General features: G+C 27.9%; 1 protein-coding gene across 3 annotated transcripts in view; it reads left to right on the forward strand.

Annotated features, from left to right (window-relative positions):
* The first annotated feature begins 536 nt into the window (after positions 1–536).
* The window catches only part of P5CS (Delta[1]-pyrroline-5-carboxylate synthase), a 57945-nt gene continuing 40697 nt past the window's right edge, over positions 537–17784 (forward strand). Inside the window, exons 1-3 of one of the 3 annotated variants that reach the window (XM_016073032.4) lie at positions 537–657; positions 10075–10350; positions 16182–16325. In XM_016073032.4, the coding sequence (XP_015928518.1) occupies positions 10084–10350; positions 16182–16325 (411 nt within the window). In that variant the 5' untranslated portion in view covers positions 537–657; positions 10075–10083. Of the gene's footprint in view, positions 970–8729; positions 8939–10074; positions 10351–16181; positions 16326–17784 lie in introns of those variants that run through there. The other 2 variants (XM_016073030.4, XM_016073031.4) reach the window with 2 other exon arrangements.

A 17784-nucleotide genomic window follows, 5' to 3' on the forward strand; every position in this document is an offset into this window, starting at 1 on the left:
TGCACTTGTTAAAGTATTCATATCTCAACCAAACATATGAATACCAAGTTTGATCATGATGCAAGTTTTGATCGTTCTATAATTCGTAACAGGGAGTATTTATTTTAAAATAGAATTCATTATCAATGAAAATTTCGACCACTTTCCTAGTATCTAAAGTGCTCAATTTTCACTGGAGCTCTTTGCCGGATTACAAAACTAGTTACAGCTGTTTTATAAATGTTGTGAGATAAATTTTCTCGATTTTTTTTCTCAAAATTTCGATTTTTGTATGAGATAAGAAAACTAACAGATGTAAAACAAAAAAGAAAAAAATAATAAAATTAAATTAAACATTTTAAAAACAACTTCTTCCAAGTAGACTAAAATAATTCGATTTTTCTCTCAACTGAAATGAAAAAAGTAATGTCCATCACTTTTGTAATAAACTTCTATCACTAGCGCTTGCTTCCCTACGTCTTTTGATTTCTTAAAATTGCGTACAATCGTTTTATGTTCCAGGTGTGAAAGAATAAAATTACTTTATCTTTAAAGTCCACTTGAAAAATGCAGCTTTTAATTTTTTTATTATTTATTTCATTTTGCGGGACTCGCGCAAAGAATATAGAAGAAGAATAAACCAACTCTGGCCTATTGAGAACTGCCCAAATATTGTTTGTATGTGCTTTATTTTTTATATGAAGTTAAATCTCGTATCCTATCAATTGTTATTTAAATGAATGACGCAAAAGTTGAGTCAAGTTAAAGAACTTTGAATCGAAACGATGTTCCTTCTTTGTTCTAATTTGGTGTGATAATAAAGATTTGTCTCTTAGAGGGAATTCGACTTTCCCTAAGATAGCTTTGCATTATCACGTTTTAAAGTGTTGCTACTTTGGTTGTTCTTTTATCTTAACTGGTAAAAATCTATTTGTATACGTTTTCAAGTAACACCTTTTTTAAAGATCAAATATTTTACTGCTGTGCTGCGTAAGTACCTCTTTTTTTGCAATATTTAGTAATGTAACGTTTTTAGGAGCACAAATCAATTTTAACTATTGAAAAACCTAATTTGAATTTTAACAACAACAAAAATAAATAAAAGCGTTTTGTGCAATTATAAAGCATAAAAATTCATTCTTTTTATTTCTGAAACAAATTTATTATATATTTTAAAACTAAATAAAAATATTAAGTATTACTTTCACTAAATTCATTCTCAAAACTTTTTTTAAGCGGAAAATGTTTATTACTTTCAATGCACCCCTCTTTTCTTTCTTTCTTTATTTAATTTCTTAAATTTATCAAAAACATGCGAATTACGATACTATGGTGCACTATTCACTTGCAAAAATGCATCCATTCATTTCTGTATCAGACGTTGGGAGTAAAAAAGGGTAATAATATCTTTTTAGAACGTTGTCTGTAGACAAAAATTTTATTTTTAATAAAAATATTGATCATTGCATCATATATTGTAAAATACACTTCTACGAATTTTAATTCCGATTGGTGAATTACGGAAAACGTTTGAATTCATCGGAAAAAGCCCAAGTTCCCAATTTTTTTTTAATAGTCTATTATTTTCAAGCACTTTTTTCTTTTCAAATTTAAAAACCCTTTATTTTAGCTGAAATTTAACAATTTAGAGGTAAGATTTTTTTTTTCGCATTGAAACAAACTTATTTATTCATACCTCTCGAATATCTCTTCGATATTTGTTTTGAACTCCTGATTGCTATCTTTAGACTACATATTTGTTTAGGTCATCGAAGCTTATTTAATCATACAGTAAAAATGTAACTTGTGGAATACCAATTACTAATTTCAGTTTACGCTTCATTATTACTGATGAAAGTACTAAAAATTTTTTAACTGTTTTCATCGTTAGCCGAAATGACTGACTGGCAGCTGGAGTCAACTCTATCAACGTTGTTGGTTCAGTATCGCATATCATTGTATTCAGTATATTATTGTAAGCATGTCACAATTATTACGACCCTTTCAGTTTTACCAACTCATTTAAATTTTACCGATGGCGACCCAGTAAAGAAACGGTGAAATTTAATACTAGGTCAACTACTGACAGATAAGGCACAACTGCATCGGCCCTTTTCTGTTATACTGATATCGATCACACTTTATAGCCTGGCCACAAAAATGATGCCAGTGTATAATGGTCCCATAACTGGCCGATATGTGACAAACGTAACTTATTTTGAAATGAGTGATAGTGTATTTCATATCACTAAAAATATCACAACTTTTTCAGTTTTACCAACACATTTTCCCGATAGCTGCCTATCGTATATTTACGATTTACAAAATTACAAAACCTATTACAAAATTATTATAATTATTATTGCAATTACCTATTACAAAAGCAATGCGTTTTATATCGGGCAAACCACTGATCAATAAGCCACAATTATATAGGTCCTTTTCAGTTTTACAGTTATCGACCCGTTACAAAAATGGTGCAAGTTTATAATGGTCCAATAATTGGCCGATAGATCAACGTTACTTATTATGATATGAGATTTTTTATATTTCTTATAGCTAAAAAAATCTATTTTCTGATCATGCAATGTAGAATTTGAGTGAAAAGTTAGGTTAGTATAATGTTACGCACCTAAATGCTGTTGACAAATTTTGTGTGCCAACTCATTCTGATAAAACTTAGTAGTTCATAGTTTGGTCAAAAAAGGTTTATCAGAAAGTCTATTGAGGAATATTAAATATAATGTTTATAAAAGTGTAAGTTCTAGAAAAAAGTGAATATTTTAAATTTTTTTTTTTTTTAATGGCGGGCACTTGGAACTATTGTCCATTGGCCACAGAAAGTGCCAGAACTGCTAACTCTCTTTTCGTTACCCAGTGGGCACCTGTGGCGAAGCCACGGCGGTGGAGCAGCATCGCCCAAGTCACACTACTACAACCCGTTTATAGGGCGGGTCACATTTGCACATTCGCACATAAAGGAGAAAGGACGTAGAACACAGATAGAGAGAAGGAAACATCCATGCCCAGAGCGGGATTCGAACCCGCAGCCACTGGCTCCGCAGTCAGGCACGCTAACCGCTCGGCCACCTGGCCGGCATTTTCAAATTAATTCTCCCCCTTTTTTTATTAAACATAATTAAGACGATGTTGCATGCAATGCATATTTGAACTACACCGATAACATAATTCAATTTCAAAGACAGTGTTTAAAGTTTAAATCAATGTCAAGATATCTTTAATTTCGAAAGGTAAAATGAAAAAAATAAATATCGTTTGCGTGTTTAGAATATAATTTTATTCGAACTGCTGTTCTTCATTAACGGTAAATGGAAAGTTATGTTGTATCAGTTGAGGATTTTATGGAGTCTTATTATTTATTTATAGCCTTATTTACTCTCTTTGTTTAACTAAATTATTTATTTACATGTCTAAATACCATACTTATTGGAGCTAATAAGAATGCTTTATCTTTCATAAAAAATTGGCATTATGGAAGAAAAATTCTATAAGTTGTTTGCGTTGATTTGTTTTAAAAATTGCTATATAGAAAATACTTAAACAGAGTATAATGTAATAGAAAATATCTCATTGAAATTATGAAAAATGATAATCGATAAGATTATCACTGATGGTTATGATGATGATTATGAATATCGATAAAAAATAATGCTAAATTATCATTGTTGATTAATTATTAGCAAATCAGTATCGATACATTTGTATTTATCCGGGATTTGAAATATCAGCAAATAAAGTAAATCTCTGATTTTTTTTCCAATTAACATATCGAGAAAAAATATTTTTAAATAATTTTACTGTAAGACTTTTAAATGCTATATTTCTTATATGCTCTAAAATTTGAGCTATGAAATAAGTACATTTGAAAAATTGAATTATTGTAGTTCGAGAATTTTAAAGGTGATAAGAAAGTACCAAATAAAGTACCGAAGTACTACATACAAAAATAGAGTCAATTTATTATTTTTTGCTTCTTATATATTTTATTTACGAAGATAAAAATTAAGCAATTAAAATTCAATTCAATTTCCTTTTAAATATTATGGATCATCAGCTCTAAGCTTCCGTTATTAAAAACCATCTAATTCTCAAATGATTGTCACACTATGTGCACAATATTGTCTTAAAATGGTTTTCTGAAATTCGAATTGGTGGATGACTTAAAGTAACCATTTTCTTGAAAACCTATTTTTCAACTTTATTTCATTGACGCAGCCTTATCTAATATCCAGATATTCATTATGTCTTCGTAACATTATAGATAATCACCTTCTTAAGAACAGACGTACTACATTTTTTTGATGTTTTGTATATTTGACTCTCCAAATATGGTAGTCAGAAATTGGAAAATTTGGTTCTAATAGTTTGAAAAGAGAGAGGTTGAAAGTTTGAGCTCCTTAATATTAATCTTATTTTGCGTATTTTGTCGTATCCCTGGAACAATTTATGTAAACAAAAAATATTTACAGAAGACGTTCGAAAACTATTTTATTTATTTTAATCAAATATAATTCCATGTGAAAAAATATTCTTTAAGTATTTATTTCTTTGTGTATAATATTGTCTTAAAATGGTTTTCTGAAATTCAAATTGGTTTATGACTTAAAGTAATCAATATAGCCTCGAAATCTATGTAAAAAAGTTTGCTTTGATATAAAGATGTTTATTTAATACTATTTCCTTGTTAGTACTTGAAAGTTCTGATAGTTAGTTAAAAAATTATTTCGGGTCCCAATTTTGTGCACTGTGTGCATTTTCGCTAATACTGACTGATTAAAAAGGAAATTGAGCATTTAAGAATTTCAATGAAATATTTATATCTCACTTAATCCATGTTTACAGCACATTAACTTAATTATTTTTACATTTGCATTTATGAGAAAAAATTAGCACACATTATTGCTATTATTACTATTATTATTATTATTATCATTATTAGATTAGAGAAGTGTTCATTATTATTTATTTCAAATTAATATTTCGAGCGAAAATATTTTTAAGAGTTATTTTCTGCATCATTAATGGCAAGATATGACCATTTTTCTTTTAACTGGTTCAATAAAACATCCTTTCTTTTTCTTTCCTTTTTAAAAAAAAATTGCCTTTGTTAGAATATGTATTGTTTTAATTTCATTAACCCCTTTAGAACTGCGATTATTAATTTCAGATTAGAACTATTGTGTTTTTTTGTTTTATGTATAATGTTATCAACGCTGTCTTGAAACATGCAGAAAGTGAGATTAAAGAATAACTCATACAAGTTATTTTCTTTTTTACCTGAGATAAATAAACATTCGTCTCTTCACCTTTGTAATTTTGAATTGTTACTATATTGCCTGCTTAAAACCAGTCACAATACCCGATAAACAAAAAAATAAAGTTACCCAACAGCGTTTATTACAGGATCTTGATCAAAATTTTATGGTTTTTCTTTAAAAGTTTCATGTTATCTTTCAGTCAATCAAAAATTATGAACATAATACAAAATGCATTACATACAATGAAAATTTTAATGTTAATACACATGCCGTAAAATTTTTAGTAGTCATTGCGTAAGTTAGGGTTTCTGCAAGCATAAAACGCGTTGCTTTAAGTTAATTCTCGAAAGCTTTAACAACAATTATTGTTAAATTTAACAATCACAGCATCGATAGTTAGTTTCCAGTAAATTTGTTATTTTAGATAATCTGATGTCTTGAAATTAAATAAAAGAGTTTTTATGGAGTTAACGTTTTAAATAGAAAGGTATTTAGCATTACAAGTGAATGTTTAATGCTTGTGATATAAGTATCAGCAGAATTCAAAATCAGCTGTCATTAACATTGTCGTTCCCATTATTTGAGAAGTGTCTTTCAATTAAACTCTCTTTGAAATTGACGAAAAATCTCTTTCAACTTCACTATATCTTTCTAATTTTTATGAACTGTTTCAATAGTTCCCATCATTTGAGAAGTGCCTTTCAATTAAACGCTGTTTGAAATTGACGAAAAATCTCTTTCAACTTCACTATATCTTATAAACTGTTTCAATAGTTCCCATCATTTGAGAAGTGCCTTTCAATTAAACGCTCTTTGAAATTGACGAAAAATCTCTTTCAACTTCACTATATCTTTCTAATTTATATGAGTTTCAACATGCACTTTTTGGAAAATGTTCTTAAATGTGCATGCGGCTTCATCGTGAAGAAAGAAAAGATATTGATATTTTGAAAATTTCACAGCGATTCAAACAGTAAAGGAAGTCTTTTATAGGCTGTTTCAATTGTGATTTCATCAGCAGTCATGAACTTCAAAATCTATTTAGTCATTGGTCAGTTTTAATTCCTTTTTCCCTTTTTAGTCTAAATGATGCGTTTACCCATTCCTCGCCAAAGAATCTTTCCATATTTATGTGAAAAATGTCTTTATGAAAAAAGTTGCAAGATAGTTACACTTAATTTAATTGGATATTTTAGAGTTAGTTATAACTTTATATCTAAAAAATCTGCTTTAACATGATATTAGATGAATATAAAGATATTTAAACTATTATATTATGGTTGACACAAATATTTTGTTTTTCTAGAATAAATTCTGGGGAATAAATAGTTTTAGCTTAATCTTATTGGAAAAAAGACGTGTTGCTGAAGTAAGAGCTTTGGTGCTTAACAAATTACCTTAATAAAAACGTAAATTTTTTATACATGATTTATTTTTCTTCTTTTTTATGAATGAAAATTTCCTGTCTGTCTGCGTTATCGCAAGCAACTTGGATAAGTTTTTCATAAGACTGACCTTCTGCTGTGAGTACAAATATTTTAAAAAAAAAAAAAAAAAATGCTGAATCTTGTTTGTGAAACAAGTCTAGGATTAGGATATATGAAAAACTGAGAAAAATACCACCATTACATTTGATTACATAATATGTATTTTTTTTATATTTTTATAGAAAGATATACGCATTATATACATAGATATACTTTTTTACTCCGAATTGAATCATAGGGGCTCCATCGCAGCTTTCCATCTCACTTTATTTGTGACCAGATATATTGCCTCTCTTCATGTCTTTCCTATTGTTTTCAATTCGTTTATAATCGTCTTGAGCCAAGTATTTTTTAGGTATTCCTCTTTTTCTATTGCCCTGAGGGTTTTAATCAAAAACCTGTTTTTCCTTAAATTTTTCAGGTTTACGTAGAACGTGATCAATCCATTTTCATTAACGTTTTTTAATTTCCAGATCAATTGGTTTCTGTTTTGCTTTTCTAAGGAAGCATAATTTCAGTTTTTGTAACAAGTAAGTTTTAACGAGATATGGTTTATGCGTATTATAGTAGCTATTAAATAAACAATTTAATATTTGTAAAATTAGGGAATTATTTTAAGAGGCGATTTCTTTCACAATCCTAAAATTGTTTTTCTAATGATAGTTCTAAGCCACAAATAATTTTTAATAATTATTTATTACTTAATTTACTAATTATTGTGAAGTAAACACGTCATGACATTTTCATTTTTATTTCAAACTAAGTAATTATGTATTTAAAAAAAATTCAAAATTTTACGAAATCAGTTAAACTGATCTCGAATAATGGAAATTTAAAAATGAAAAACGGAAATTCAAAAATACAGCAAAGATTTAAAAATACAACGGAAATTTAAAAATGCAACAAAAATATAAAAATACAACGGAAATTTAAAAATACTACAATAATTTAAAGATATAATGGATATTTTAACATACAACGGCTCAGAAACTATTCAAACATTTGTAATAACCTGATTGTATTTTATGTAAACATTTTGTTTACCTAATGTAAATATTTGTAAATATTTCAAATCAAAATTTTTTTAATCATTTAATTAGAAAGGGAAACTAATTAATATTTGCAAGCATGTATTACTTTTACCACAATGAGCTTGTTCCAAAGATAGCTAATACATAAATTTTTCGTAATGTTTTCTTATTTTTTTTTAAAAAAAAAAAAAAGAATAAAAAAAAAACTGAAGAAAACAGAGGATAAACTTATTGTAATATTATTTTATCGCATATTTACTAATGAGCTTTTTTAGACTTAGAAAACTGAATAAAGGTACATGATTCAAATTTCTAAATATTTTTTAAGTTCAAACAGGCAATTAAATAAGTAAATAATACGTATAATAAATTCTTCTTATTTTTTAAGGCACATTTAAAATACCATAACTAACTGAACTACTGAATAACGTATAATTCACCTATATAAGACTGAAATCCTAAAATCACTAATATCCAAATTACTCAATATCCTAAAATAACTAATATCGAAACATATATTAATATATTTATTCATTCTTTTCAAAATTTTTATTTTGTATTAAAATACAAAGTTTTGACATATTATGCATAGATTAATTCTTGCTTTGCATTTAGATAAACAATTATTCTCTACTTTATAAACATCATAATAAGCAAATTTTATAAAAGCGGAAGTACAAAATATTGCTTGTGAAATCCACAGAAAAACTAGTTTCATAAGGTTGAGTTTACGCACTTTTGGACAAATATAAATTAAGAGTGGTCTTAATTAATAACAAATCTCTTTAACCAATAACCTACTTTAAAAAAATGCACTGAGGTAGACAGCATAGTTAACCATTTAATTTGAAATAGAGTCTGATTAGAAATTTAAACTATAAAAAAATGTAGATAAGATTGTTGTGTTTACCAACAAGTACTGATTAAAACAATTATCAAACCAATCCTTCCACTTTCAAAAGTAAGTCTTAAATAAAGAATGAGCTAAACAATCAATACATTAGTAATGCTTTCTGCTCCTTATCGTACTAAAAACAATAAATTACTACTAACTTGAAATCTTAGTATATTTTGATGAAAACTGCTCAGCAGAGACTAAGTAGAGCGTCGTTAAAACTATAACATAATTGCAAAATGGTGTGTTTAGAATGATTCAGTAAAGGTAAGAAATATTCCTGAATATTTTCGTCTTTTAACTAAGAAACATAAATGAGTTTAGGTGCTGAAAGAAGTGGAGAATGTACAAAAATATTAAATTGCACTTATTTTTTTAATTTTTTAAAAATACTTTCAGAAAATGAAAATGAGCATATTGAGAATCGCAAATTAGCGTTTTTGTTTTTTCCTCTATTAAATAGTAATATGCGACCCCCTGTGAGCATATTGTTCTGTTTTAGTTTCTGATGCGGATTCTTAAATTTATATTTAAGGTGGTTTTAACGGAATACCCTGTGTAATTCAATTTACAATCTATTAAGTGTATAGAAAATTAAGTGTCATAGCTCAGTGTAACGATCATATGGTTTGGTTCGATGCTATATATAGATATATATATTTATTTCATTTTTTTTTTTTTACATTTATTTTTTTTAATGAATCTGAGTTTTTGTCTCAAAACTATTCGATTGGTGGGGTGGAGAAGTTAAAAATTTAATAAAAGTGATGCATGCTTTTCATCTTCAGACATATGAGAATGTGGCTGGAAAAAAAATCCTAATTTTACTGCTATTAGTTTTCGCCGAACTAAATAACGCGGAGCAAAAATAAAAAAATTTCTAGCCTTTGCGAAAAATAACTCAAAAATTAATATCAACATCAATAACATTTTCGTATCAGGATATTTCTTCGCTTTCCACGAAAAATGTGAGTATTTTTCTATTTCTTTCATCCGATAGTTTCTGCGTTATGAGAGGGAGAAGATTTCTTTTAAAATAGCGATGACGGCAAACAAAGGCTCTCCCTTTCTTTTAATATAGAGATAATTTCGTTTTTAATTAAAAGAAATCAATATTTTTTAGTAATTGAATCTGATCTGGAAAACCTAGCACTGCCGGGCCCCTGAATTAATCCTATTACTAACTTTCCCTCAGAAAAAAACGAAAATAAAATACACGCTTCTGTAAATATTTTTAATAAGATATTTTTAATAAGATATTTTTAACAAGATCAATCCAGCTGAACGAGCACAGTGTTGTCGAATACATTACGTCAAAAAGCAGGTGTTTACTAAATTTTTATTAGTTTGTTGACTTACGATTATTGAAACTATCAGTTACTTTATGTTTTATCCATTTTCAGGTGGCCGCGATGTGGGAAAAGACGATTTTATGTAATACTAGCAAATCTTTTCGTATATATAGTCGTTTTGTGCACAGTAATCGACGCGGCCTCTCTGCGATTAGATCGAATATTCACGAGGAATTAGGCAACGATGATAATAAAATAAGACCTTTGAAATATCGCAGCCAATTGCGAGATGCTAGACGAATTGTTGTTAAACTTGGATCAGCTGTTGTGACTAGAAAGGATCAATCAGGAGTGGCGCTAGGAAGATTGGCATCCATTGTAGAACAGGTCAGTAATTTACAATAATAATTTTGTTTTTTACCGTTAATCTATCAATCTAAAGGAGAAAAAATCATTATTTTTAACCTCCTGGTAGTTTTGACATTTTTATTTTTACTGCTTAAACACTTTTTAAACAAAAGTGTTTCAGGCCAATTTTATCCTCACGAATCAGTAAACTGTCATTACTATAAAGGGTCATTTTTCTCTTATCCAATTCTAGATAGGTGGATGTTTCGGCCCATAAAAATTAGAGGTACGTTTATTTTATTTTATAAATGGCGTCGAACAGCTAACCCATTTTTATGTTTACGACTAACAATGTTCAACTTCGTAGTCTTCTAATTTTGATCCCAAAAACAGAAGACGGAGGAACTCCTAGATTAAGCATTGGGATAGCCTAGTCTTTTTGGAGGAAATTTTGACGGAACTAACCCGTATTTGATTTAAATGCTGAGGTATACCACAAAAACCTAACACGGTTAGCACGAAGACAAGAGGATTCTAACCTCCGTCTACCACTGAGAATATTTTACGCCAGCACTTCGGGAATATTTAAGTACCACCGCGGCTGGTGCAGGACCATTTGTAAATAGAAAATACAGTTAGTTTTTCTGCATCCATGATTGGATGAATAAAAAAAAAAAAAAGATTTTGTACGTGGAGAAACTCCGGTCGTAACTTTTTGTCGCAAATGGGACACCGATGACCCTTTCACAAATATTTTTTATGGCTCTTTCATTACCATCAAAAACATTTTTTGTTTAAATTATCTTTTCTATTTATTAGTTATCTTTTCTTTAAAAAAAATTCACTAAATTATTTCTATGGAGCGATAAGAGAACATGGTTTAATGTGATATTTTGTTACAGTTGCACAAATTCACAGTAACATGGTTCAAAGTACCAGTATTATGTTTCAACGTTAAACCAATTTTTATGAGTGTGTCGCAGCTTTAGCAATTTTGCTAAAACCTTGAATGTAAAAAGATAATTAAAATTTATGATTTTATAATAATATCGATTTTATGATCTTATCGAATTTTTATAATAATTATTGATTTCCGAACATTTTGCTCATAATCAATGATGTTTCAGTTCGTAATATAAATCGTAATTAAAAATCGTAATATAATCGTAATATAATCGTTCGTAATATAATCGTAATTAAAAACTACATAGGTGTGTTAAATATTTTTATTCGTTTGTAAATCTTGATCAATTTCTTAAGTACCGCAATGAAAAAAATCTTGCCCTCCAAATTTATCTAATATATGTACTTTCTCTATCACGTGTAAACTTCAGCTTTCTTTTTCCTTATCATTCCTATGTATTGAAAAAAGCAAAAAAGGAGAAGAAGAAAATAAAAATCAAAAAAAAAATTCATTAAAAAAAAACTTTGACAATTTCTTTCTAGTTGCTAACAGTTACAAAATGAAGAAAATAGCAAATCTTGTAAAATTAAAGCAGTTAGCAAACTGTTTTTCACCTATTTCAACGTCCAATATGAAGTCTAGAAATTGTAATATAATTCATCAGAGTCAATTGTATAGTCTGCGATGGCAATGAAAAAAAATTGAGAGATAAAACAAGTACTTCAAAAAATCTTCGGAATTATATTACAATTTGTTTCTTTTAAGAGATAATTGCATAAGAAAACTCTACTTTATCATTAAGTTAGTCATGTTAATAAACGCATTTATTGTCTTATATAGTAGCCCTTTATATAGTTATATCTAACTATATAAAGGGCTACGAGTTTCTGTTGACATAATATAGCAACATTTAAAATCGGATACACTATTTTACATAATTGGAACAGCACTGAAAAAAAATTGGAAAATAAAGTTAATCACCTTATTATGTTGTGGCTAATGAAATGATGTATTTAAAATATTGTTTTATTTACTGCGCATAAGCTGCAAATACATAGAACCCTTAAAATAAGATAATTATTAAAAAGAACAATTATTAAAAGATACTTTTTTTGAAAAATATTTAAAAAAAAAATTACAAAAATAAAAAGTCAGAAAAAAAAACACAAAAGGAAAAAATATAATCTCATCATCAGTTCGCATGATTATATCCGCAAATTATAATGCTATTAATATTGTATAAATATTGTCAAAGCAACTATATTAACACAATAGCGTGAGTAACTTTAGTGTAAGTTCGACTAATGAATTGACATATTTTGCTTTGGCTATATTCATACAATATTAGAAAGCACTCTCATTTGCGGATGTAATAGTGTGAGCTGACGACGCGATTATATCTTTTCCTATTTTTGTTTTCTAGCTTCTTATAAATTTTTAAAAAAATTTATTCCTAAATGGTTTTTCTTTTTTTATTATATATATATATATATATATATATATATATATATATATATATATATATATATATATATATATATATATATATATATATATATATTTTCAAGGTAGGAACTAACTATGATAAACTATTCCTAAAGCCACTGGACGGAATAGTTTGGATGTATGACCTTTTATACTGGATTAGTTAAATATTTTTTAGTTACTTTTTAGTATTTGTAGCCTCTTAAAATTAATTTAATTTTAATTGTCCAGTATAATAAACAGTTTATTTATTTATTTATTATTTTTGTATAAGTGGAATGGGCTCTGGTTCGTAAAGAACCACCCCAAATGAATGCTGGTGATACGTGTATACTTTAAAATTATGTAAGGTTGTATGAATGAAGGATAAAACCTATAAACGGTTTTCTATTCCTGTATGCAGGCCCTGATTTTTAAATAAGTCACCCTATGAAAGATGGATATGTGTAATCTGTAAAATTATGTAAGGTTTTTTGAATGAAGGATAAAGTCTATAAACGGCTTTCTATCCAATAGTACAGACTGACTTTTAAATTAATTTCCCTATGGATGATTTTTTTTTTTAGTCTGCTAATTTAATCAATTCGTTAAACATTTTTATTACTTTTTCAATTTTTCAATTTTTAATTTTTTCTCATAGATGGCAGCACTAATATTTTACTAAAAATTTTTTTCTTCTTCTTCGATCAAATATATATTTTTTTAATTTTATTTTATTTGATTCAAGCTATAAGCACAACTTCCAATATTTTACATCTTCGCGATTTTTGTTAACTGTTTTATTATTGTACTTTTAAACCTAAACCGCGCTTTAATTCCCACCGGTAAGTTCGATTTCTTTTTACATTTTTCTTTTATTTCATGATCTTTTACAACATAAGGTTTTTTGCGATATCGGCACATATAAAGAATAATTTTTATCTTAGGATAAATATTCTTTATTCAGAAATATCGCATTTATAGCAATTAGATGTGTCTTGATAACGACTATTTGCTTTCACCATTCTTGTTTCTCTACCATTTAGTTTTTTACTTTATTCATGTTTTTCATGTTAATTTGTATATATATATACATATATATACAGGAGTAATAAATAAATAAAAAAGGAATCGTCAATGGCCATTAAAACGAAAGAAATAATATCAAAGCAAAGTGCTAAAGCAGCTGAATGAATTGTATTAGCATAGAAGGTTTATGTCAACGATAAACCGTGCCTTGAGTTGGAAATTGAGTGCACCATCTCAATGAAATTGAACCACAGCTTTGCTGAACAATAGTTGAAAATTTCAACAAAAGATTTCGTTTGAGGTAATAACCATACCTCTATTACCCGAAAGGCAGTTCCACCTAAAACTCTATACTGTATACTTTATAAATAAATAAACAATTCACGATATATTTTTTAAAATCAAAATCTTGTGTTTTCTATCAAAATTACGTCGTGCGGGAATTTTAGGACCCCTCGTATAATTAAACATTTTTTTGTGAATTATAAGATAGACTTTTTTTATTTACATAACGTATTCTTTAATAAGAAAAGACGAAATTTGAAGTTATTTCTAGGTAAATAATTTCCAAGAAATAAAAGATTATATCATTCATAAGATGTTTTAAACCTCAAACTAATAACTTAACTTTCAACTCTTGCATACTTATAACAATTTCGAGACAACTTATAACACTTTTCAACACTTGTAACACTTTTCGAGAACTTTTCAACCAATTTATTTAAAATTTTGTCATTCATAACTACAGAGTGTAACACGGAGAAAAAAATTTTATACTTTATAATTCGAAATGTTTCCAATCTCAATTAAGTTCAATAACAAATAATTTAAAAAATTTATTTTATGCACAAATCATTATTTAATAAACACATACCTGTTTTTAGTTTTTGGGATCACAAGATTTTCAAAATTTTATATTTTTCAGGTCGAACATTTGAATTTTTCTATAAATGAAATGTTTATGTAATGAAGTACATCTTTGATGCCTATTTCTGCAACTTTAAATTAGGTGTTAAATATTTATCATGTCTTGGATGAGGTATTCGGAACATGAATGTTTAAATTCAATGTGTGACAATTTGATCCATTCAGAGTGAACTTTTTCTTCTTGCAGTATTTCAAATTTTTTTTCAAAATGCACACAAGGGGGGAAAATTATACCATTATGGTCATAAAAACACCTTCTTAATTAGAAAAAAATAATGCCAAGAAACTGAGGTGGTAAGATATTACTTAATAAAAATTTTATTCGCTTCAAAAATATTCAAATTAGAAATAACAATCGATATGTCTCAAGTGCTCATCAGCTCTACATAGCGCGGGGAAATGAATTTTACCCTGATTTCCCCCTATCGGTTACTGTTTTATCCTGTTCTGTTTCTCATATATTTTCTCTCTAGGCTATTGTAGTTTTTCTAGTTTCGTTTCTCATCTCTAGTTTTCCATTTCTCATTGATAACTTTGCGTTTTATATTTCAAATCAGTTTTGTATCTTCTCATTCACGCCTGCGAAGTTTTGAAAATAGACGCCTGTTTTTGAAATGAATTTACAAATTGAATACATAAATGGAATGCATAAAATTAGGAAAAATGTTGAATTGTAATAGTGAGTAAAAACTTAAAAGGACGCTATACCACGGAAGAAACTTTTAATCACAAATTCTCTTTCACCTTCATAAGTAATTTACAATTTAAAGTATAGGAAAAGTATGCTCTAGCAAACCTTGAGTAAGCCATAAAGTTTCAAATACTGAAAAGAAATATTCAAATTATCAAAATGAGAAAAAATTATGATAGGATAACTTAGGATTACGCATTGAAGTTTTCTTATAATAATTTGCTTGAATTTTGATCTTTTGAAAAATTTTTTCAACAAATGGTTTACTCTGGGCTTCAACTTACTTTTTCTATACTTTATACTCACCTTTTCTATACACTAAATTCACTTATTATTTATTAAAATTTGAAATTAGTTAAAGATGCGAAACAGAATTTGCAATGAAAAGTTTATCTCGCAGTACAGCGTCCTCTTAAATCAATCCGAATCCCTTGAATCCGAAAATTGAATCAAAAATCCGAATCCCTTGAAAAAAAGGTTTGTTTATTCAGAGAAAATACGTTTTGTCTGATATTGTAACTTAAAATATCGTCAGCACTTATTAATTAGCATATTTTAGATCATTAAGATTTAGACCATTAAGATTGAGTGCTAGAACCTGGAGATCCGAACATTAGATCAAATGTTATTCACGGTGGTGAATTTTACTTATTTATTCACTTACTTATTTATTTATTTTGGCGCACTATTCTCGGTGGCCCTCCGAACCGATTCTCTAATCACTGGCCTACAACTGTCCTCTAATTTTAAGAAACTAATTATTGTTTACACACAGTTAAATATCCATATGCTTTTTTATTCCAATTAATAATGAGTAGTTCTCTAATGTTTTCTTTAAAATTTATTTGAACATAGATTTCTCAATTGCAAAATGAGGGAAAAGAAATGCTTATGGTTACAAGTGGAGCTGTGGCTTTTGGAAAACAAAGGTTGAATGCTGAAATGCGAATGTCCATGTCAATGCGAGAAACGCTTGCACAAAAAGAATCTGGTTTTCAGGTAAACTGAATATATATAGAATTACGAATGATTGAATTTTGAAATAGTTATGCGTGTAAATAAATAAAAAAAGATTTAAGTTTTCGATTTCCAACAACAAATGGAAATCTGTAATCAAGTTCTTTCCATATTTTTTTTTTACTACTGAGCATTTTTTAATGGATCAAGGATACGTCTAAGTTCATTAAATATTTTTGATAATGTTAACTGCCGATGTAAATATACATTACAAAAAGACAATCAGCAAAATTAATAACACTTTAAGTTATCCGTAAAAACCGTTAAACAGTTTAATGCCTTTGTAATGGTGTTGATTACTCGTTAAAAATTTGTAGCAAATGGTGCAAAAAAAAAAAGACTTGAATCTTATTTCTTCCTCTTTATGTATCATTGATAATACTTGATGATTATAAAACAATTTGCTGATATATGCATATCTTTCAAGAGAACAGAATAAAATTTTATCTAAATATATTATAAGGTATGAACTAAAAAATAGTATTAAAACCATTATTGAACTCTCCTGACGTTTACAGTGACATAATTTCAAAATTTTAATTTGTCAACGTTTACTTCTTTTTATCCAGACGGGAAATAAAATACAATGGCGTAGAGTTATTTTGAGAAATGCATTTATAAATCGTCAATGTTGAAGTGATGGAGATCTAGCGGCTAAAGAATGATGAAGAAAGCGCAGTTATTTGCTGCAACTTGCTCTATTCAGCTCTGTCTAGCGTCGCTACTAATCGTGCTTAAAATGTATCGTTTTAACTAAAATGTGAGTTTATTATTGTGGGTATTACGTTTTAATTGATGACAAAAAAAGTAGTTGTTCCCGTTTGAAATTTCTGAAATTCTTTATCTAACCATAAGAGCTGAAGAAATAATAACCATAAGAGCTGAAAAAACACTAACATTATTCTTGAGCACATTGTTTATAAGACCTGCATACAAAATTTTATTACGTTTTCTCGAACAGCATGCTCACTAGGAAGTCGAGTGCTTGCAAAGTTATTTATATTCATCCTGTACTTTGTGTAATAATTTTGAAAACTTAAGATTTTAAAATCTTGACTTTCATTTATTTCTATTTTTCTTGCTGCATCCATCCATAATTATCACAACCAAACATTATATAAAGTAATATAAAATTTATGATGTAAGCACGCTTTTCCCTAGTGATGTGATAGCTATAAAATCGACACATTTATTTCCAGTTTTATTGTAGTAGCTATCTATAGACGTATATATCGATTGAGTTAACATGTGACTCATTCTACATTAACGTAAATAATGGAGTAGGTGAAATGAAGGTAATAAGATATAATTGTCCTACTTCTATTTTTGAAAGCTATTAAATCCAAAATAATTTTATGGTATATAGTGTTTGTATTTCTTTTAGTCGCCCTTGATATAAAAATAACATTATGAGCATTGATAGGATTTCGAAAGAAATAAC

This window comes from Parasteatoda tepidariorum, chromosome 11, assembly GCF_982258835.1.
Source record: "Parasteatoda tepidariorum strain Cologne lab strain chromosome 11, Ptep-v5.0, whole genome shotgun sequence".
Classification (NCBI taxonomy): Eukaryota; Metazoa; Arthropoda; class Arachnida; order Araneae; family Theridiidae; genus Parasteatoda; species Parasteatoda tepidariorum.